General features: G+C 38.8%; 1 protein-coding gene and 1 long non-coding RNA gene across 6 annotated transcripts in view; one reads left to right on the top strand and one right to left on the bottom strand.

Moving 5' to 3' along the window:
• The window catches only part of plcb3 (phospholipase C, beta 3 (phosphatidylinositol-specific)), a 70,169-nt gene that overhangs the window by 30,937 nt on the left and 18,366 nt on the right, over positions 1 to 20,866 (top strand). For 2 of the 5 annotated variants that reach the window (XM_082151544.1, XM_082151543.1), the window contains exons 3-29: positions 6,619 to 6,687; positions 6,798 to 6,938; positions 7,207 to 7,286; positions 8,417 to 8,470; positions 8,608 to 8,698; positions 9,972 to 10,075; positions 10,488 to 10,654; positions 10,743 to 10,889; positions 10,969 to 11,126; positions 11,997 to 12,079; positions 12,169 to 12,253; positions 12,865 to 13,012; positions 14,777 to 14,878; positions 15,033 to 15,112; positions 15,193 to 15,289; positions 15,431 to 15,515; positions 15,903 to 16,027; positions 16,150 to 16,304; positions 16,420 to 16,581; positions 16,709 to 16,808; positions 16,920 to 17,024; positions 17,586 to 17,680; positions 19,026 to 19,158; positions 19,348 to 19,383; positions 19,493 to 19,602; positions 20,380 to 20,489; positions 20,585 to 20,674. In XM_082151544.1, coding sequence (XP_082007670.1) covers positions 6,619 to 6,687; positions 6,798 to 6,938; positions 7,207 to 7,286; positions 8,417 to 8,470; positions 8,608 to 8,698; positions 9,972 to 10,075; positions 10,488 to 10,654; positions 10,743 to 10,889; positions 10,969 to 11,126; positions 11,997 to 12,079; positions 12,169 to 12,253; positions 12,865 to 13,012; positions 14,777 to 14,878; positions 15,033 to 15,112; positions 15,193 to 15,289; positions 15,431 to 15,515; positions 15,903 to 16,027; positions 16,150 to 16,304; positions 16,420 to 16,581; positions 16,709 to 16,808; positions 16,920 to 17,024; positions 17,586 to 17,680; positions 19,026 to 19,158; positions 19,348 to 19,383; positions 19,493 to 19,602; positions 20,380 to 20,489; positions 20,585 to 20,674 — 2,912 coding nt within the window. The remainder of the gene's footprint in view (positions 1 to 6,618; positions 6,688 to 6,797; positions 6,939 to 7,206; positions 7,287 to 8,416; positions 8,471 to 8,607; positions 8,699 to 9,971; positions 10,076 to 10,487; positions 10,655 to 10,742; positions 10,890 to 10,968; positions 11,127 to 11,996; positions 12,080 to 12,168; positions 12,254 to 12,864; positions 13,013 to 14,776; positions 14,879 to 15,032; positions 15,113 to 15,192; positions 15,290 to 15,430; positions 15,516 to 15,902; positions 16,028 to 16,149; positions 16,305 to 16,419; positions 16,582 to 16,708; positions 16,809 to 16,919; positions 17,025 to 17,585; positions 17,681 to 19,025; positions 19,159 to 19,347; positions 19,384 to 19,492; positions 19,603 to 20,379; positions 20,490 to 20,584; positions 20,675 to 20,866) is intronic. The other 3 variants (XM_082151546.1, XM_082151545.1, XM_082151547.1) reach the window with 2 other exon arrangements.
• On the bottom strand, positions 19 to 6,610 carry LOC309486471. The gene is made up of 3 exons (XR_014201552.1): positions 2,193 to 6,610; positions 1,205 to 2,095; positions 19 to 1,007 (listed from the first exon to the last, which is right to left on the bottom strand). It is a non-coding gene; the product is annotated as an uncharacterized lncRNA (long non-coding RNA).

The following is a 20,866-nucleotide window of genomic DNA, read 5'->3' as shown; positions in this document are numbered from 1 at the left end:
CATGCAATCACAGCAAATATTCATCTGTCCTTCAAATTTACCTGGAATATAGTCCTCAAAAACATTGATGGTACTTTATAATACGTTTTTGCCTTTTGTGGAGCTGAACCGTAACAACCATGAGTACGCACCATATCGGATTTGGATCAGTCCCGGATCTGTCCATTCCTAGCAGACTAAAAGATTGTTCTTGGGATTGAAAAATCGATATTGGCTCATCAAAAAAAGATCGATTAAAATTGAGAAATTAATATTTTCAAATCAGCCTTAGCGTCCATACACCTGACATGTTTACCTGTTGTCCACATTGTGTGCATGAAATAGACACTGACACAGTCAAAACAATTATTAAACGTCACAGTAATCTTTCAAGGATTTCGGCCAAACTTTGGCAAATCTGTTCTTCCTCAGAAGTGCTCGTTTTATCATCCAGGGCATTTTATCATGCTTCATTTCCAGGTGAACTGATGATTTCCAGAAGTTGCATAAATCAGATTGCAACTTCTCAACCTTGTGAAAAAGTAAATGCCTAATATCTGGTTTGACAGGACTCAGCAGCAATCACTGCAACTAAACACCACGAGTAAGTTAATATTCAAATCTTTTAAATCTGTTTTGAGGAATCTTGGCTCGTTCTTCCTTTGCAGAAAAGCTTTGACAGATTGGCACAGTATCTTGAACCGGTCCTGCTACATCACCTTTGTAGGATTCAGGTCAGGACTTGAACTAGGCCACTGTAGTTCCTTAATTTAGTTTCTTGTCAGCCATTCCGATGTGGAATTGCTTCTGTGTTTTGAATCATTGTCTTGCAGTATCAATTACAATTACAATGAAGATCATAATCAGACTTTCTCCCGAATAATTTTTTTTAGAATTTTCTTTAAATGTGGCATTGTGAGTATGTAGAAATTTTGAAGTGACCACTTGTCTTTGATTGAGTGGTTAAAAAGTAATATAATTAATAATAATAAATATATACTCATCATTTAGACTGAACACAGGGCATACTTTATAGCAGGGGTGCCCAACCCTGCTCCTGCCAATCGACTTGTCCTGCACAGTTTATCTCCAACCCTAATCAAGCACACCTGAAGCAACCAATGAACGTCTTCAGGATCGCTTGAAAATGAAAGGCAGGTGTGTTTGATTAGGGTTGGGGATGAACTGTGCAGGACAGTCGATCGGCAGGAGCAGAGTTGGGCACCCCTGCTTTACAGCAACCAACTCTAACATAACTAAAGCTTTGTTAGTGTACTGCACTATTTTGCATTATATACATTAGTCACATTTTCTATTACATAAATTAAATAATGATTTGTGTATTATAAGTTCCCGTTGTCTAATATGTATTATTTGATTTTTTAAATATTATTTCAGTGAGAGGAAGATGCAGTTAAAAAAGGAATCAGGAAATAATAAATACTTATTCATTCCACTTTACCTCTAGTCTGTCTCGCTTTTTTCTTTGTCTTTTGTTCCCCAGACATTTACTCTCAGGTTCTCTATAATTGACCTGTGATTCAGCACATATTCCTGCTTGTGTAATTCTCAGCATAAATTGTATGTGTTGTTTTGTTGGTTTATTTAGATTTACTATAAAATTGTACATCATATTGTACCTCTTGATAATCAAAGAGTTAGTAGAACACCCAAATCATTTAGGATGTGTTCACACTTGTTGTTTGGTTCTTTTAGCCCGGACCCCCCCAAAAAAGAAGAAAATAATACATTTAGTCCTGGTTTGCTTGGTGTTCACACTGTTTTTAAGGCTGAAACTAAAAACATATTCTGCGACGGAACTCACCGAACATCCAAAACAATGCTGTGCTAAATGGGCTCGTTATATATTCGTATAATGGCATTTTTACTCGAGAACTTTTGAAGAGTGAAATGTGTAAAGGAGTCAAAAGAGTGCCAGGAATTCATCCATTGCACACACACGAAGATCTGCTGCAAGCAGCTGTAGCTGTTTCTGACACCTGTACCAAACTGTAAAGGGCAACATTGCTCCTATGATGAGGAAAAAAAATAGATATGCTTCAGCATTCTGATCATTGATTAAAGGGATGGTTTGGAGTAATTTCAACCTAGGGTCCTTTGCACCATGACCTCGAGCCAAACACTCCCCCATGTAATTTTGTAAGTACATCAGGAGTTTATTTAAATAGCACTTGCCTGATGGCTCATGCTACTGCTAACCTGGACGTCAAGGTCACTTCCGTGATTTGGAAAAAGCCCGTAAAAGTCCTGGCAGAAAGCGATGCATTTTTTATTATTTTTTCCGAAGTGTTGACACTTGTCACAAATGCACTATGATAGTCGACTAATGTAGGGAACAGTGAATGAGGGTATGGAGGTGATTTAAAATATAGTTTGCATGTCTGTCTGTTTTATTTTCTCTCGCTCATTGTTTCTTTTTAAATCTCAAGTCATCAGGAATCAGTCCAAATATCAGTAACCTTGAGTGAAACAAACAGAGAATGGGGGAGGGACGAAACAAAACTGAGTCTGTATGGTAAGGTGTGTCGTTCTCATGGGTGTTATCTTTCGACAGTGCCACTCAAAGCCATGGGATTTTACCATCATTACAGCTATCACACGCTCACTCTCAACACCCATGTGCCCGCCCCAGTGCCAGATGCAACAGGAAGTGACTGTTGCCTGGGCTACACAAGGAAGTTATAGCATATGTTCACAGAAACGCATGGAAGTTTCCCTTTCACCAGAATCATCTGTGTGTGTCGTCTCTTGTGCTCATGAGTTTGTAGTCATTAATCAGCAGGGGAAGCTGTATTTCATTTAGAAGGCTTTCTGTTTTAGGAGATTGATTGTTGCTAGTAATTAAGGTCTGACCCCACAAGAGGCAACTAGAAGGCTAATCACTCAAGGGTTCAGGGCAGTGAACAGCCGCTGGGGCTTTGTGGAAGATATAATAGGAGAGGTAGTACAGGGGAAGTCACATCTGTCATGCATATCTGCACTCACTCATCTCCTCATATAAATCACCTTTTCACATGAAAAAACCTTCTTTATCTCACATGCACATATGCAAAGACAGTAAATTGGGGTCAGGGTGTGGTGGCACGCTATTGTGTTGTACTGTTTTGCATTGTAATAATAGGATGAATGACTGTATCCTGGAGATTCCCGCTTGCTTGCTCGCTCTCACTCTCGCTCTCTCTTTCTCTTTCAAGCTCATTTTTTTCCCAGCTGCTGTTGACATAACCATCCTAATTTTGGTGTGTACTTTGGAAAGTTACTGAAATTAAACCAACTTCTGTAGAAGGCCTACTATCATCTGGATATCACATCTTTTTGTGTAGACCTGAGATTTGCGTCTCTTTTAACCAATATTAAAGGTATAGCGGAGGATCTTTCCAAATTTTAGATAAGACCCGCCCTCTCCACTTTTTGAAAAGTTTGATTGATTCACCAGAATGATTGACAATTAGGAGGACCAATAGTATAGGTTACCCACCAGGAAGTAAAACATCCTCCGCTATACCTTTAATTTCAGTTTCATTGTTTGTAAAACAATCATGCCAATAAAAACCAAAGACAAAGCATCAATATAAAAAATATAAAAATAAAATGATTCCATAAGTTAAATTAAATAAAAAATATATGATATAAAAATATATGTATATATCGATTGTATTTATTATAAAATAAAATAAAATAAATAATTAGTATTTAAAGAGACATTTAAGTAAAGTCAGACAGTCATTACAATAACCAAGAAGGTGATCAGGACCTGAATGCAAGTTAAGTGTGGGGGCAGGAAATATTGGTTTGAGTTTAAAATAATTTATCGTTTTTCTTGTAGAGACCATGAAAAGAGAACAAGAGCACAGCTATGTAGGAAATGCATGTTTCCTAGATGAGCTGTTATACATTGTTACCTTGACCAACAGCCGTTATTCAGATATATTTGAATAGTTGCATGTCACGATTGACCAGTTGGAATCGAGTATTTCAGTGCACTGTGAAATTAACTTTGAGAACATTCTGTAGGCCTACATACATAGACAAATAACTAGTAAACATGGTGGTCATTGGTGTGTTCTGGACTGGTTTATATAAATTGACACACTGCCAACTGTTGTCATGCTGATGTAAGTTAACAAGTCAAGACCAAAGTCAGCTGTGTGTCAGTGAAAGGTAAATGCTGTAATCCAGAACAGAGCAGGTGAATTACTCTGTGTCCGTGAGAATGCTGGCTAATAAATAAAGAGAACGGATGTTTGATCTGTACTAGTGAAGTCACTGCCACAAGTACAAGAATCTTTGTGTCTATAAGTGTATTTGGTGAATGTATTGTGTTTCTCTCACTGAACTTTATAAATGACATAATAATACTACAGTGACAGTGTGGGCTAAATATTAAACTTTAGGTCAACAGTCTTTGCTCGCCAGGAATGAGGGGAATGTATGTATGCTAGGAACAGCCGCACGCTTGCATACACCCTTGTGCTTACTGCTTACATGCTTGCTCAATTTCAGGAAGATATTTCACAAGTCTGAGCCTGTAGCGGTTAGTCGAATGCAACCTGTTACATCAAGGTTACTTTACAGTTGTACTGTGGTAAATATAGCTTTGTGCGTGTCTCTCTTTGGATATGGATTGGTTTCATTCATAGTTTATGTCATAGTGTTTTGTTTAATGAATGTGAGCTCTAGGTTTTTGTTTTGTTATGCAGGAACTCTGAGGTAGAAATCTCACATTACTTGTTTACGGTCACACCCACAGAAGTAGGGAAAAAAGCAGGGCTAAAATCTTTCCAATTTCACATCTCAAATAAATTGGGTTTTTATAATTTAATGTTATGTTTTTATTTATACATTCTGAATAAATATTTCAAAAACATTCTGTTGTATATGTACTGTATGGATGGAGTGACATCACTGGCTCAGACAATTTGGGAATGAAAAGTCCCAGTATCTGAAAATGAATCATTAAAATATAAATAAATTTTCCCAGTATTACTTCAGAGAGCCAGTATTACATGATGAGTCAATAGGTGTGTTTGTGTTTGTGTTTGCTTGTTCGCTTGTTCATGTATGGGTCCATCCTGCTGGGCCTGTTTGGACTGGAACCAATCCTTAGCAGACTTCGACCAGTAACCCGTGACCCTCACACACACTCTGGGGAACGTTCAACTCAGCAACTTCATCCGCACTGTTGCTCTCCATGGTGGGAGGGGGACAAGAGTACAGGAAAGCGAAAGATGATAAAGAACGAGAGAGAAAGGGAGGGAGCCCTCGGCTATAGAGCAAGTACTTACAGTTCAGATCTGCTTTGTTTATTGTTGAAGTTTACAAGCTCAGTCCTCCAACCGCTGGCCCAGCTCATTTACTCAGCTATTCTCTTTACGAGCCCACGAACTTTTGAGTGTTTAAGTGAGAGATGTTTATCTGAGATGTGAATCCTGAAGTGTTGAGTGAATCTATCATGAAGTTAAAGTTCACTCTTAACTTATGACTGCTTCTCCGCATCAGTGACAGTATCCTTTACTTTGTCAGTGCTTATGTGTATGTGGTGTGTCAGGGATTCTCTGGACCTCTGTTCAGTGTTATTTCATTCCAGATTGCTCTTAAAGATCCCATGAAATCATTTGAAAAGCGCAGTTTTCTTTTTACTGTGCTGACATATTTTCCTGAAACAGACTGGACAAATGAACTGCTCTTCCTTTTTTAAGCTGTAAAAAGTCACAGCTGTGAGCAGTGAGCCATGATTTGCTACTTCCTTGTCAGTGACAGGTGTTTTTAAGGGGAGGGGCATTCTTATTCTAAATATCATCTGATTGGACAGAAATCAGTGCAGTGCAAGATGAGTCATCAATATTTTTCCCAGGATAGTTAAAGTGTTAAATGATATCATTGAAATCACTGATCTCAGTTTTCATGGTGCAACAACTTGAGGATGTGACAAAGCGACCGTTGCAAATCTGTCTGTTCTTCATAACAGAAGTAGTGCAACCGCTTGGAGTACGTCAAAAATAGAACGTGGCCTCAGTTTACTCTTACATCTAGTGTAGACAGTATCACTGATTGTAATGGGTTCATATTGTCTTTTGTCACATCACAACATGTTGCTAGGGTGTTGTGGCTGGTTGCTAAGGCTATATGGTTGCTAGGTGGTCACTTACACATAGACATGGTGTAAGTGACCACCTAGCCTAGCAACCATATAGCCTTAGAAACCAGCCACAACACCCTAGCAACGTGGTGGCGAATTTTGCACAAGCAAGCACTGTTCCCATTTTCTTTCGAAAAAGTGCAAATAAAGTGCAAACTACTTTTTTTTATTATCGACAACAGTGGTTCTCAACATTTTTGACTCCCTAGGACGCCACTGTACATACATATACGTATATACATACTAGAGGGGGTTAATTAGAATAGAACTTTTAATTGTTTTGACCTTGTTTAATGCTTGTTTTGTCTTACTTTTAAATAGTTTTAAGTCATTTTGAGGCCCATTCGGTAGTTTGCTGAGGCCCCCTAGTGGATCCTGGCCTCCTGGTTGAGAACCAAGAGTAAACAAGAATAATTATAATTTGTTTGTATGTTTGAAACACGTCATCTCCTGCATATCTCTTTTTCACTATCTTACAGGATTTGGAAATCCTGGACATCAGTCATATCAGGGACACCAGGACAGGGAGATTTTCCAAGATGCCAAAGGTACATTTTCAGTTGTGCCTGTGTTGGAAAAAGTCTGTATGAAGGTTATGTTTGGAAAGGTTCATGTGTCAGGAGTGTGTGTGGGTGGTAAACTTTGCCTGTGTTTGTAGGACCCACGTATACGTGATATGTTGGGTTTGGGCAAAGGAGAAGGGAACTCCGACTCAAAGCTGCTAACTGTTGTCTACGGCAACGACCTGGTCAACATCTCCTTCCTCAACTTCCAAGCTGTGCAGGATGGCTATTGCAAGGTAACCACGACGACCGGACCCTGTCACCTAGATACCATGTCCATACTATTGCTCCCTCTCCCTCTGTCCTTAATTTTCACTTTCTACCTTTGCAAGTGTGCGTTCTGAATGAATTATATCAGATGACTCTCATTTTATATATTTTTTTTTTCCTCTCTCTTCAAAACCTTTGGCACACATGATGTTTTGATTCATTTATAAGATTATCATATTTACATGAATGCATGAGTTCATTTAAACATGTTTTGTGTTATGATTGGGTTTCCAGGTGTGGACTGATGAACTGTTTAAACTTGCCACAAACATACTGTCCCAGAATTCTTCCCGCAACACCTTCTTATACAAAGCGTGAGTACTCTTTGTGTGTGTGTGTGTGTGTGTGTGTGTGCGTGTGTGTGTGTGTGTGTAAACCCTACAAGATCCGAAATCCTTGTTCCTGGGGGGGACATTTTTGCATCTCCGTGAGGAAAACAGCTTATAAAGTGATGTTTTTTTTGAAAATGTAAAAATGCAGAAAGTTTTCTGTGATGGGTAGGATTAGTGTAAGGGGGTAAAATATACAGTTTGTAGAGTATAAAAACCATTACGTCTATGGAAAGTCCCTATACAACATGAATGTGTGTTTGAAACAATGTGACCTCACAATGCAACATTATTTCTCCTAATTGTGTCTGTTTCTCGTAATTGCGACTAAATCTTTAATTGTGACTTTGGATCTCCAAATGCAACTTTGTTACTCATAATTGTGGCTATTTCTCACATTTGTGAGATCTTGCAAATACTACTTCCTTTCCTTTCTCTGCTACTTTATATCTTATTATTGTGGCTTCATATCTCTAAACTGCAACCTTGTGTCTAAAAGTGTGACTCACGGTTGCAGCTTTATTTTTCAGAATTGTGACTTGTATTTCTCAAAATTGCAACTTGTGGCTTCTTTCTTCTCACATTTGCACTTTATTATGTGACGCATTAATCACATTGTGACATATGTGACATACAATTCTCTCAACCCTAGCTCGACTGGACCCGACAAAAGTTCAAGCCAGTTTTTCACATATAACTTGGGGTTTTGTAATTGATGGTCAAGTATGGTTATATAAGGTTAGTTCACCCAAAAATTAAATTTTAAAACTCCAGTCCCCAATCATGGAAGAATGAAGGTCATGCAGGTTTGGAAAGGGTGTGTAAATGTCAAAATGTGAACTATCTCTATAAAATTTGACAGTCCCAAACCCATTCAGCAGGACTTGGGTTCAGCTTCGTACCCTCCAAAATGAAATACCACAGCCCTTATTGTCATAGTCTTTGCTTCAGTCGGACGCAATGCTGGTGTCAGGTGTTGTTTTTTTTAAGAATATGTAGTTGCTAATAGGTTTATTGACAAAGTACAGTACATTAAGTGCAAATAATCAGTGTAGAGATGACAAAACCAGTTTGATGCAATCATCTGTTTCTCACGGTCTGCCTTTTTTTCATAGTTACACAAAGCTGAAGCTGCAGGTAAATCAGGATGGGAAAATCCCAGTGAAGAAGTGAGTAAACACAAGCTGTCTTACTCAAACACGGTTATGTTTCCAGTTCTTCAGGGCTTTCGTTGCTAATGTGCCACTTCTCCTTTCATCATTCCTTTCACTTCTTCTCTTTTTCTTTCTCTTTCACTTTTTTTTAGCATCATGAAAATGTTCTCGGATAAGAAACGTGTGGAGAATGCGCTGGAGCACTGCGGTCTGGTCAATAACAGAGTAATCAGTCGTGCACAGGTTGTTACACATCAAACCTTTCAGTTTTGTCTGCTGAGTTTTCATAAGAAGTGTTTGTGTCCATTTCTCTCTCTCATACTCTTTTGTTGTTTCTATATAAATGCAAATTCGTTTAGATTCAGAAGATCCCTTTAGTCGAATCTCTTGTAGCATCTCCCTCTGTTGTCACATGTTCATTTGTTTTTCTTCTTCGTGGTGATCTGTGATCAATCCTTTTATGGTTCAGTTTGGACACAGAGGAGCTGGTCTAAGATCAGCACAAGTCCACATTTCAGTCTGTTCACTGTCTTACACTGCCCTCTGCTGGTTACATTTCAGAATAAATTGATACTTAAATGTCGTCATCAGTTAATCACCCGCATGTTGTTCCAAACCTGTAAGACTTTAGTTCATCTTCGGAACAAAAAATGAAGATATTTGAATGAAATATGACACGATCATGAGACACGATCAGTTTATAAGATGAACAGATTGAATTTAGGCTCATTCAATTTAGCCTAAATTCAATCTGTTCATCATATAAATCGATCGTGTCTCTTCAGAAAATTTGGACCAAACCAATATGAATCATATGGATTAGTTTCACAATCTCTTTTTGAACTTTTTGAAGCGTCAAAGTGGTAATTCCGTAGCTGCCAATGGAGGGACAGAAAGCTCTCAGATTTCATCAAAAAGATCTTCATTTGTGTTCTGAAGATAAACAAGTCTTACAGATTTGGAATAACATGAGGGTGAGTAAATGATGACAGAATTTACATTTTTGGGTGAACAAACCCTTTAAAGGTGTCTTATTCTACACCAGGGGGTCTTTTTTATGTGTTCTAGTCATTTGTTATAGTGAACAATCCTAAAAACTCACTACATAGTGCAGAACAAATGTTTGCTTGCAAGACAGAGCGATTGAAATGGATCAGATTACAGCTCTAGCCATATTGATCTTCGCTGCGCTGTCAGGTACTGTCCGCTGGTTAATGTGGATATGGGTCAGTGCTGTTGAGCATTTTGCATCTCAGTTTGCATTGCATTGTGAACATTTTAGGCCTACATAGTACATAAAAAATCTTTCAAGATACATCCTGTGTTCCATGGTTAATGTCCCCTTTTAAATGCACCTCAGGCCCAAATGTTATACATTTTCCTCACATCTTATATTTGTGACACTAAAGATGGAAACTATGGAGACTTTAAAAATCCATTTATTTTATTTATGTATTCATTTTATTTATTTGTTTGTGCATTTATGTATGTATGCATTTATTTATTTTTCTCTCAGGGGGATCATGGTATAAAGATAGATGACTTTACCTGGGAAATGTTCCAGAACTTTCTCAGCAGACTAAGTCCCAGACCAGAGCTGGAGCGTATCTTTGTGGAGCTGTGAGTGAGCAGTGTCCAACAGCAATGACACAGATACAGTGGCCCCAAAAATGTATTTGGACACTCAGACACATAAAAAAATTAATGAATGGCATTCCATTACATAAAATATCAACCAAGCGGCATTTATATCAAAGAAAGATGGCATAAGTAAAAACATTTCAAGAAAAAAGTTAGGTTTTTACGTCATCAAATATAGAAATGCTATTCTAAATAATTGTATTAAAAAGTAACTAAATTAGAATGTCCATGTAAAAATGGTCCAGAGATGTAGGAAGTCAAAATTTGTTTCTAAAACAATGATATTTCTTCATTATTAAGTCTGTCCAAATACTTTTTAGTGGCCCTTTATGTCTTAACTATGTAAAGATCCTTTGAACAATGTGTAATTCTGTACTGTGTGTGTGTGTAGTGGCTCTAAGGGGAAGCCCTTCTTGTCTCTGGATCAGTTGATGGACTATATAAATCGGAGACAGAGAGATTCTCGACTAAATGAGGTTCTTTACCCACCGCTCAAGCGAGAACAGGTTCGCCAAATCATGGAGAGATATGAAACCAACGTCAGCCAGCTGGAAAGAGGTACAAAGCACACACTCACACACACACCCTTAGATATAGTGAAGATGAAACTGATGGTGGTTTGTTTTACGTGTCCATGTGTGAGCAGACCAGATCTCCCTAATGGCCTTCACCAAGTATCTTGGTGGGGACGAGAACTCTGTGGTTCCTCCTGAGAGGTTGGACATCATCGATGATATGAACCAACCCCTGTCCCACTATTTCATCAACTCTTCACACAACACATACCTCACAGGTATATACACACACACTCTAAAATACACAAATATGGTCATAAATGCACACTAACACCCATCTGTGCTTTCTCGCTTTAGTGGGGCAGTTGACGGGCCTGTCGTCAGTAGAGATGTACCGGCAGGTGTTGCTGACAGGGTGCCGCTGTATAGAGCTGGACTGCTGGAAGGGCCGCCCACCTGAAGAAGAGCCAATCATCACGCACGGTTTCACAATGACAACTGAGATTTCATTCAAGGTGTGTTTTGGCCCCATCTTCCACTTTACCATCTCAGTGTCCATCACTCTCATGATGCAGTCACATTTACCGGTTTTCGGCGAACTTTCATGGCAGGAATCCATCATTTCGGTAGAAACCCTTTGGGATTGGGAATTTACATTGGGAGTTTACATGGCAGCCAGATACATTGGATGTGTCGTTCCTAAGGGCTGTGAATCTAGAAAGATATAAGCTTAATTTCTACTAATATTAGTGCATCATCAGACTGCAGCATCAGTTTACAGCCATTTGTGTTTTTTGTGCTTTAACTGGACGGATGCGCAGTGTACAGTAGCACATCGCCATATTTTTTTAACTTCTGGATAATAGTTTAATGTAATTTGTGAGCCTAACTCCATTCATGAGTGCATCATGAAAGCATTATGTTCTCTTCATCCCTTTGATCACAGTGCGTTTGGTCCAGAGTGTGTATTGCACATATTTAAACTGTTTATTGTTTATAAATCATAATATATGTGTGACAAGGTTTATATATATCAGGTCTGTCTCGTCAGCAAAAATGTATTATGTGTTACATGTATAAATTAAATTATGAAGAACAATGGATTGGAGATGCTTCTTTGCGCTATAAGCCTAGCTTTCAAAAAAGTGGTGGGGACAAATTCAGCTTTGTCAGAAAGTAGTGGGGACTGGGGACTGGGGACATGTCCCACCCGCAAATTACATTTATGGTATGGACATACATCGCCACACTGTTGACCTGTTTACCTGCAAAATTTAGCTAATGTGCAATCGCTAATTGCAAATGCAAGCTGCCCATTATGCTGCACACACACTGAACTGCAATGAGAGACCGTGTGTGTAATGTTTCAATCTTTGTGTTTTTAGGACGTGATTGAAGCTATCGCTGAAAGTGCATTCAAGACGTCTACATATCCTCTCATCCTGTCCTTTGAGAATCATGTGGACTCGTAAGTATAAGGCATGATTGTGTGGGTAATGGATATTGCTTCTCTTTTTTCCTATTTATGTTTTATCTTGATTATTATCTGATCTTTAGAGCAAAGCAGCAGGCTAAAATGGCAGAATACTGTCGCTCTATGTTCGGGGACGCGCTACTCATTGATCCACTAGACAAATATCCGGTGAGTTCTTCAACATAAAAAGAGCAGTTTTCAAATGCCAACTGACAAATATTATAAATTATTTTGTCTATTTTCTTAATAAACAAAAAATCCAAATCTAAAAAGATAGAGCAGACACATTTCATCCATCCACCCTCCTTAAAACTTTTACATTTCAGGCCAGGCCTTTTAAAGCCTACATTGCTATGCTAAACTTTACTTATCTAGTTAAGGATGATGTGCAGTCATTTGTTCATAATCACAGACTAAACATTGACAGGGTGATCAGGACCCCAGTGCAAAGAGAAAGGGTATTGTATCATCCTGAAAGCATTTGTTTCCCACTGATTACACAGGTACTACTTAACGGATAAAAGAATAAGTGAATGTTAAATGTTGATTTGACCTTAAATCATTGTAGTATTGTTAGAAGAACGAGAGCGTGGACAGCTGTATAGGAGGGAGCATATCAGATGGCTGTGACAGTTGTTCATTATACAGTTTTGGCCATTACAAAAATATTTGAACCCAAAATGCAGTGATTGGCTGTGTAATAACTAAGAATAGTAAACAATAATATTTTTAGTTTGAGACTAGATATGTAGATTTTACAATCATGTTTGTTTTTACAGCTGGATCCTGGTCAACAACTGCCAAGCCCCCAGGAGCTGATGGGGAAGATCTTGATCAAGAACAAGAAGAAACACCACCACAGGGCATCTAACGGTGGGAGCATCAGACGCAAGGACGGGACAGACGAACAGTCCTCGCCTTTGAATGGTGTGTAAATGCACACACACTTACATATATACACACACACACCAAAACACAGCCTGATCTGCTCTAGCACAAAAGTGATTGTGATTAAAATGGTTGCAAATGCATCAAAACAATTGCTACAAAAATTGAAATATGTATGGCAACTTGCGTTAAGATGGGGTTTTCCGGACACTGGGACCATTTACACAGAACTCGTTTTTGCATTTGAAAAAAGTTAGAGATGCAGTTTTTATAAGTTGAACTTTTTGCGTTTTAAGAGTGCATGAGATAAAGTCAAAGAAGGGAGACGGAAGCACGGTGGTTAAACACATCTGCCCAGTGCAGTGGCGTAGCGTCTGGGTATGCAGGGTATGCATATGACGTGGTAACGTCGCTGTTTTTTAAAATAATTCAACACACAGCTTCACTATTAATAGAGATTCGCTGCTTAGACAAAGGTAATTCACCAAACTACTTTATTGCTGTGTCTGATTTAAAGCGGGCAGAATTCTAGATCTAACAACCCGTTGACAAAATAATCGTCACTTTTACCATTCCAGGCTTCGCGTCGGGTCGTTGCCTCCAAGTCATTGTATTGTCGGGTGGTTTGCCTCGACGTTGTACAATCGTTTAATGCACACCTAGCTGGGGTTATCCCTAATATGTTAGTTACGTTCTGGTTGTGAACATTTTTGGGAAAGAGGTATACCACTCAAGGTTACATTCTATGCAACGGTTATTGGTTTATTACATTTATTTGGTAACTCAATAGACAATTTTTGACTATTACTAATACTACTATTGTGTTGGATCTGGATGGCCTGTAACTTTACATAGATTATCTACTCGGATGAAAACGATAAGATATAAATGTCCTTTGCGAAGCAGCGTGTTTGGTATGGTATTTTCCTGATATGCTGCATTAGCATCTCTTCATTGCATTTTCGTTTGGGGGCTGTTAAGATTTTTTTTTTGCAAATGGGCCCAGGACTGACTTGTTACGCCACTGGTCCAGTGCATGCTTTTACATAGGAAAAACAATGGAAAAGCAGCATAGTGTAACAGAAAAACATGTTCTGTTTGAGCGACCCGTTTAGAGTGCATGTTAGTGTTTCCTGCATCAGCATCGTTGTGTTGTGTTGTTCTGCTTGTTGTTCCTCCAAGCACAGTGCAACCTGTGATGTCCAATTTGAGAATGAATTATGCTTATGAGCCAACTCTTTTAATAAATCTGTTTCAAACCCATGACAAGAAGCTCACTCACTTAACAGCAAACAAAATGAACAATAAGAACCTTTACTGTGAACTCCTTTGTGTGTATTTTCACACTAGTATTACACAATCTTCAACAACTGTTTCTCATCTGATCTTCTATGACAAATTATAACATTTATTTCAGTGTGAGATCATTTTTAATCCATCACTTATTCTCATGGGACATTTTATTGCACATCTCTCTCATATCTGCTTGATAAGAGAGTGAGCTCATGAACTATCTGTCATCATTTACTCACCCTCTTGTCATTCCAAACTTGTATGGCTTTCTTTCTAAGCTCTAAATGATGACATTTACAACTTTGCAAACATTTGGACTCTTTCATTATCTACATTTTGCAACTCAACTGCAGTGCAAATGTATGAGGGGCTGTTTTAAATGTGAACTCTTCTTGTGGTTCCAAAACCATTCTGGCTCATTCATGAACAATTAAATATACACATGATCCATTTTTCATTTGCCGATTTCATTTCACTTTCAAACGCATTTATCATGAGATTTGTGTTTAGATTGTCCGTTGTCTGATGGGGAGGTGGGCCAGAACATGTCCAATGGGGGCGAGAAGCTTGCAGAGAGGATGGCCAAAGACTCTGATATCCGCAAGTCTATTGGTGGGTTTGTGCCTAGTTGACATGAGGTTTCAACCAATCAGGATGAAGACCGAAGTCACTAAGGCAGCAGTATCGAAGTTCAATGCATTTATAGTGTATATTCAAATTTATGTGTTTTTGTGTGTGTGTATTATTTTTTACTATTACCCTATAGACCGGGGAGACGGAGAGAGTGATGAAGAGGAGGAAGAGGAACCCATTCCAGATCCAAAGAAGCATAACAACACTGATGAGGTAACTTGTTTACTGTCCTGTTCACGTTTCTGCTCCCTGTCTCTTTCTATGCACATCTTTGACGTGTCTCTCTGTTTCAGGGTACTGCGTACAGTGAGGTGAACGCTACAGAGGAGATGTCCACGTTGGTCAACTACATAGAACCAGTCAAATTCAAATCCTTTGAGGCAGCAGCCAGTGAGTACTGATACTTTTCACATCACGGCTGTTACTATACTGTGTATTCTAGCATGGCTGGAACAGCAAAACTGTGTTGACCAATCAGAAGCCAGGACAGAATCATCCATTTTTGAACGATCCCTCTCTCTCTGTTTTTAGAGAGGAATAAGTATTTTGAGATGTCATCTTTTGTGGAGACCAAAGGCATGGACACAATGAAGAATTCTCCCATCGAGTTTGTTGAGTATCCTTCAACAGCCTAGGATATTGATTAGATATTGATTGTTAATTACTCAATAACCATTTCTAACCTTGTCTACTTACTCTTTTTATTTGTGTTTGTAGTCCTGATCCGAATTCTCCTTCAAAGTGTGATGTGTTGTGGGCAATATAAGCCGTTATATAGTGTGTACACATTTCCACCAGAAATAGCAGACCATCCAAATGTCATTGGCATAATCATTTCAACATACTGTGGTTTAGGACACAATAATTCTAATGTAAATTTGTATGCGAATCAAGACTAGTGGTTAGTGGATAGGGGTTTCAGTTACATAAGTTTGATGTGTCATGTTTGCGCTGTCATATTCAAGTAATGTTGTTCTTCCTGAGCAAAAATTTTTTTATTCAGATACAATAAAAAGCAGCTAAGTCGCATCTACCCCAAAGGGACACGTGTGGATTCCAGTAACTACATGCCACAGCTCTTCTGGAACGTGGGCTGCCAGATGGTGGCACTAAACTTCCAAACTCTCGGTCAGACACGCAGATAGCACTCTGTTATTGCCTTCTTCCTTCTTTTTTTATCTGTTGTTCTACATTTACGTATATTTTGATGCCTTTGTATAGTAAAATAAGCTTATATCTCTGTTTTTCAGACTTGCCGATGCAGCTGAACATGGGGGTGTTTGAATATAACGGCCATTGTGGGTATCTACTGAAGCCGGAGTTCATGAGACGCACAGATAAACACTTTGACCCCTTTACTGTGGACATTGTGGATGGCATTGTAGCCAACACAGTTAGAATCAAGGTATTGTGTTCACATGTATCATTTTGTTTGAAGTTATCATAATAGTATAGAATAGTGATAGTTTTATGTAGCATGTACAATCAGATCACATCTCATTTTTCACTAACACACACAGATCATCTCAGGCCAGTTTCTGAGTGATAAGAAGGCCAGTGTTTACGTGGAGATAGACATGTTTGGACTTCCTGCAGACACTAAAAGAAAATATCGAACGAAAACTTCTAACAACAACTCTCTGGACCCAATCTGGGATGATGAAACCTTTGTGTTCAACAAGGTAACAAATGAAAGGAATAGTTTATCCAATCATGTTAATTATGGCATGCACAAAACTGTGAAGCTGACTGTGATAATCTACACATTTTTATCAAATGAAATGAAGTATGCTTTTAATCTCTCTCTAGGTGGTATTACCCACCCTGGCGTCTCTTCGAGTAGCAGTGTTTGAGGAAAATGGGAAGTTTCTTGGTCATCGTATCTTACCAGTATCGGCTTTGCGCCCAGGTTTGTGCAAAATACATGGCAGTGGTTTAACAGACTTGCTGTTCTGATACTGCACTAAAGATCCGCTGGTTCGTATATGCTATATGTGTTTGTGTGTGTGTGTGTCTTTAGGATATCACTACATCAGTCTGAAGAATGAACTGAACCAACCACTCCTGCTGGCATCCCTACTCGTGTACACTGAAGCTAGGGACTACATCCCCAACGAGCACCAAGGTAGGAGAGCGATCTATGGGACTATGAATGCCATGGATGTCAGAAAGACACATGTTGCTACACAGAATTAATATTTGCAATTGGTGGTGCGTGTGTGTGTGTTTTTATATATATATATATATATATATATATATATATAGTGATGTCACATCTATCCATCTATCATCTATCTATCTATCTATCTATATAGATATAGATAGATAGATAGATAGATAGATAGATAGATATAGATAGACAATATATATATATATAGTGATGTCACATATCTAGCTATATCTATGTGTGACATCACTGCATTAAGTAGTGCAAAGCTAGTTATTCAGTTCAATTCTGTGCATAAAAGTGACTAGTGTATTTAGCTGCAGTGTGTACAAAAATCTTTTTTTTATGCTAGTAGTCATTTTTACAGTAGCAGAAACAACTGTAGTTAAGTGTCTTACACAATGGTAATTTGAAGACTGGGATTTACACCAACAGTCTTTTGGTTACAAGCTATATGCTTCTTTGTAACAGAGACTTACTCTGTTTTTTCTCTGTCTTCCTTATCTTGTGTGTGTGAAGAATACGCAGAGGCTCTGACAAACCCCATCAAACATCTCTCTCTGCTGGCCCAGAGAGAAAGGCAGCTATTAGCACTTATGGAGGATGCCACTGAGGTCAGTCACACTTGTTTTTGTGTTTGAATCTCTGTAACCAACCAGTTCTTTCTTCTGATCTCTCTTCTGGACTTGCAGCCCACCCAGAAATTGAAAAAGTGCTCACCTTTGTGTTGTTCCAAACTTTTGTGATTTTCTTTATTCTATAGAACCGTGTTCTGCAAACTATGGCACGCTTGCCAACATTGGCTCGCGGAGGGATAATCATTGGCTCGTGATAATAGCTAAAGAGGTTTATTTATTTAATTTAAATAAAGTCCCTTGAACTTGCATATGGACATACATTTTGAGGTAGTCATTCCTAATAGTCACTCGGCCTGTTTTATTAAGTTAGGGACTATAAATAAAATGTTAACCTTCGTTAGCACGCAGATCCGACAAACCGTCCTCCTGCGTACCATAAGGTTGCCAACCGCTGCTATAGAACATACTTTTTTAATATCATGGCCACTCTTTTTATAATGGCAGTGAATGAGGCGAGGACAGAGGCTGTCAAACTCCAAAACGACCGCACAAAAAAAATCACCATAAAAGTATGATATGGCTAGTGTCTGTACTACAAGTTGTGTGAAGAACGGACTGAAATTTAAGTCTTTGTTCAGGGAAAACCTGAAATCCAAGAACTCCTTCTTGAGAAAAGTAGCAAAGTCATATTCATGAGCAAATCATTCTTTCGACTCATATTTTCAATTAATCAGTTGATCGAGTTGCTTTTATGATCTGATGCTTTTATGGTGCTTTTTCATCTTTTTCAAAGCTTGAAAGCCCCAGTTCCCATTTATTTAACTACTGTACATGAAAAAGAGTGATATATTCAGACCTTCTCCTTTTTTCTACCATGGAAAAAAAAATTATCAAATGGGTTTGGAACAAAATCAAGGTGAGGATAAATGATGGATTTTCATTTTTGGTTGAACTATTACCATGAACTAACATCTTGCAGATATTTAATCAATTATGTGGATTCATATTGTGTGTGTGTGTGTGTGTGTGTGTGTGTGTGTGTGTGTGTGTGTGTGTGTGTGTGTGTGTGTGTGTGTGTGTGTGTGTGTGTGTGTGTGTGTGTGTGTGTGTGTGTGTGTGTGTGTGTGTGTGTGTGTGTGTGTGTGTGTGTTATCCTGGTATTCCCTACATTATGGGGACCAAATCTCGGCAAAAGAATATTAATACCAGTATTTTTTACCTTTTTTTGGTCACCATGAGGAAAACAGTTTTTTGAAAATGTAAAAATGCAGAAAGTTTTCTGTGATTGGTAGGTTCACGGTTAGAGGTTAGATTATACAGTTTGTACAGTATAATAATCATTATCACTCTCATAAAAAGTCCTCATAATGTGTGTGTGCAGGGTAAACCTGCGAAACCAGATGAAGGAGACTGGTCTGACCCTGGCTGCGCACCCTCTACTGACCCTTTCTGCCCTCTGCCATCTCCAACACTTCCTCCTGTAGTCAATGACGTCATGAACCCTCCTCCATCAGGTTCGGTCTAGCCTCTGAAACAATCTCTATTTTTCCTGCCGTCACCCTCTCGCTCATTCTCTGTCTCTCTCTACCTGTCTGCATTTTGGCCATAATGTTAGTCATGTCAGTTTTGTATTGATGTCTACTCATGAAAATGCATGTACTGTCCATTAAGTGACCTGTATGTTCGTGTATAATATGTTATAGGCCCAAAAGAAGATCTAGTCAACAATATTCTTAAAGGTAAGATCATACTCATCATTTGCTCTTCTTCATCAGTCACTCACCTCCTGCAGAGCACTGAGAGAGGTTTTGAAATATCATGGTCAAGCTGTGTGTTTGTGTTTTGCAGTTATCGAACCTCAGTCTATTGATGAGCTCAAACAGCACAACTCCTACCAGAAGCTGTTGAAGAAGCAGTCCAAGGAACTCAAGGAGTTGAGCAAGAAACATGTGAAAAAGGTCAAAAACACTTAAATTACGTTTTATGTAAGGAATGTACCATCATGGTCACGTTCAACCAAAAATCAGTTTTGATGTTGGGTTGAGAAAGCCTGGTGTTAAGCAAGTTGCTAGCATGTTTCAGCAATGTGCTAAACATGTTAGCAAAACATGTAGGCCTACACTTGTTTATCTCAAGACATTTTTCATTTGTATAACTGTTGCTTGTAAAACGGGTTTCTTCTGCCGTTTTTAAGCGTCTTGTGTTGAAACTCCCCAAGCCTCTGTTACTAATTTGAAAGTCTTACTTTAGAACTGGGGCTGTTTCTAAGCAGTTACCAGTGTAACAATGTTATAGAGCGAGAGCATGACTTAAATCTGCCGCAGCTCTCAGTAGATGGCAAAGTTAACTTCATTTTTCAGTAGCAAGGCAAGAGCATCATTTCGTTTTTAGATGCTTTTATTGATGTTTTATTTAAGTAATGAGCTAGCTGGACAGTCACATGATAAAAACCACTTTGGAGAAAATCAAATTTGTCATTTCTAGTAGTTTTTATGGCTTTTTGAAGTTCTGATCATTTGATGGAATGATATGGAATGGAAATGCAGTCAAGAATTATTCTGTTATTGAAAATTAACAACCTTTAAACATCTATCAGCCAATCTGAACCAAGCTTTCAGAAGGGTGAACTTATATCAGAGCTGTAGCACTCTAATAAATGCTGCAACAGTGGCAGAATAAAGGCAGAAAGGCCAAAGAGTAACTTCTAAAAAAGAATGTGTGTATGTGTGTTTCAGATGTGGGCTCTCAGTAAGGAGCAAAGGACTCGCTGTACTCAGCTGAACTCTGACCTCCAGAGGAAACGAAGTCAGGTGGAGAAGCGTGTGCGCACCAGTCTGAAGAAAAAGTGAGGGCATTGACGTTTTAACCTTAATTAATGTTGGCCAGGTAGATATTGTGCTTGTGTGACAACTGTTTGCTCTTTATTTCATATTATGAAAGTGAAAGTGACATGACGTGTAGCCAAGTATCGTGCCCCATTCTTGGATTTTGCACTGTGCATTTCACACATCAGAGTGCACACACACAGCAGTGAGTATTGAACATACTCATACTGTGTACACACACCAGGAGACATTTTTGCTGTGGCGCCCGTGAAGTGATTGGGGAACGCTTATTCAGCGCTGTTCATTCAGGTTGTGGGTTCGAGTCTCAGTACTGGCAGGAAATGTAGGTGGGGGAGCGATTGGGGAATGAACAGCGCTCTCTTCATTCACTCCCCTA

This window comes from Leuciscus leuciscus, assembly GCF_965113295.1.
Source record: "Leuciscus leuciscus genome assembly, chromosome: 2".
Lineage (NCBI taxonomy): Eukaryota > Metazoa > Chordata > Actinopteri > Cypriniformes > Leuciscidae > Leuciscus > Leuciscus leuciscus.
Note: the sequence above shows the minus strand (reverse complement) of the source record. Positions and strands in the feature narration are given on the sequence as shown.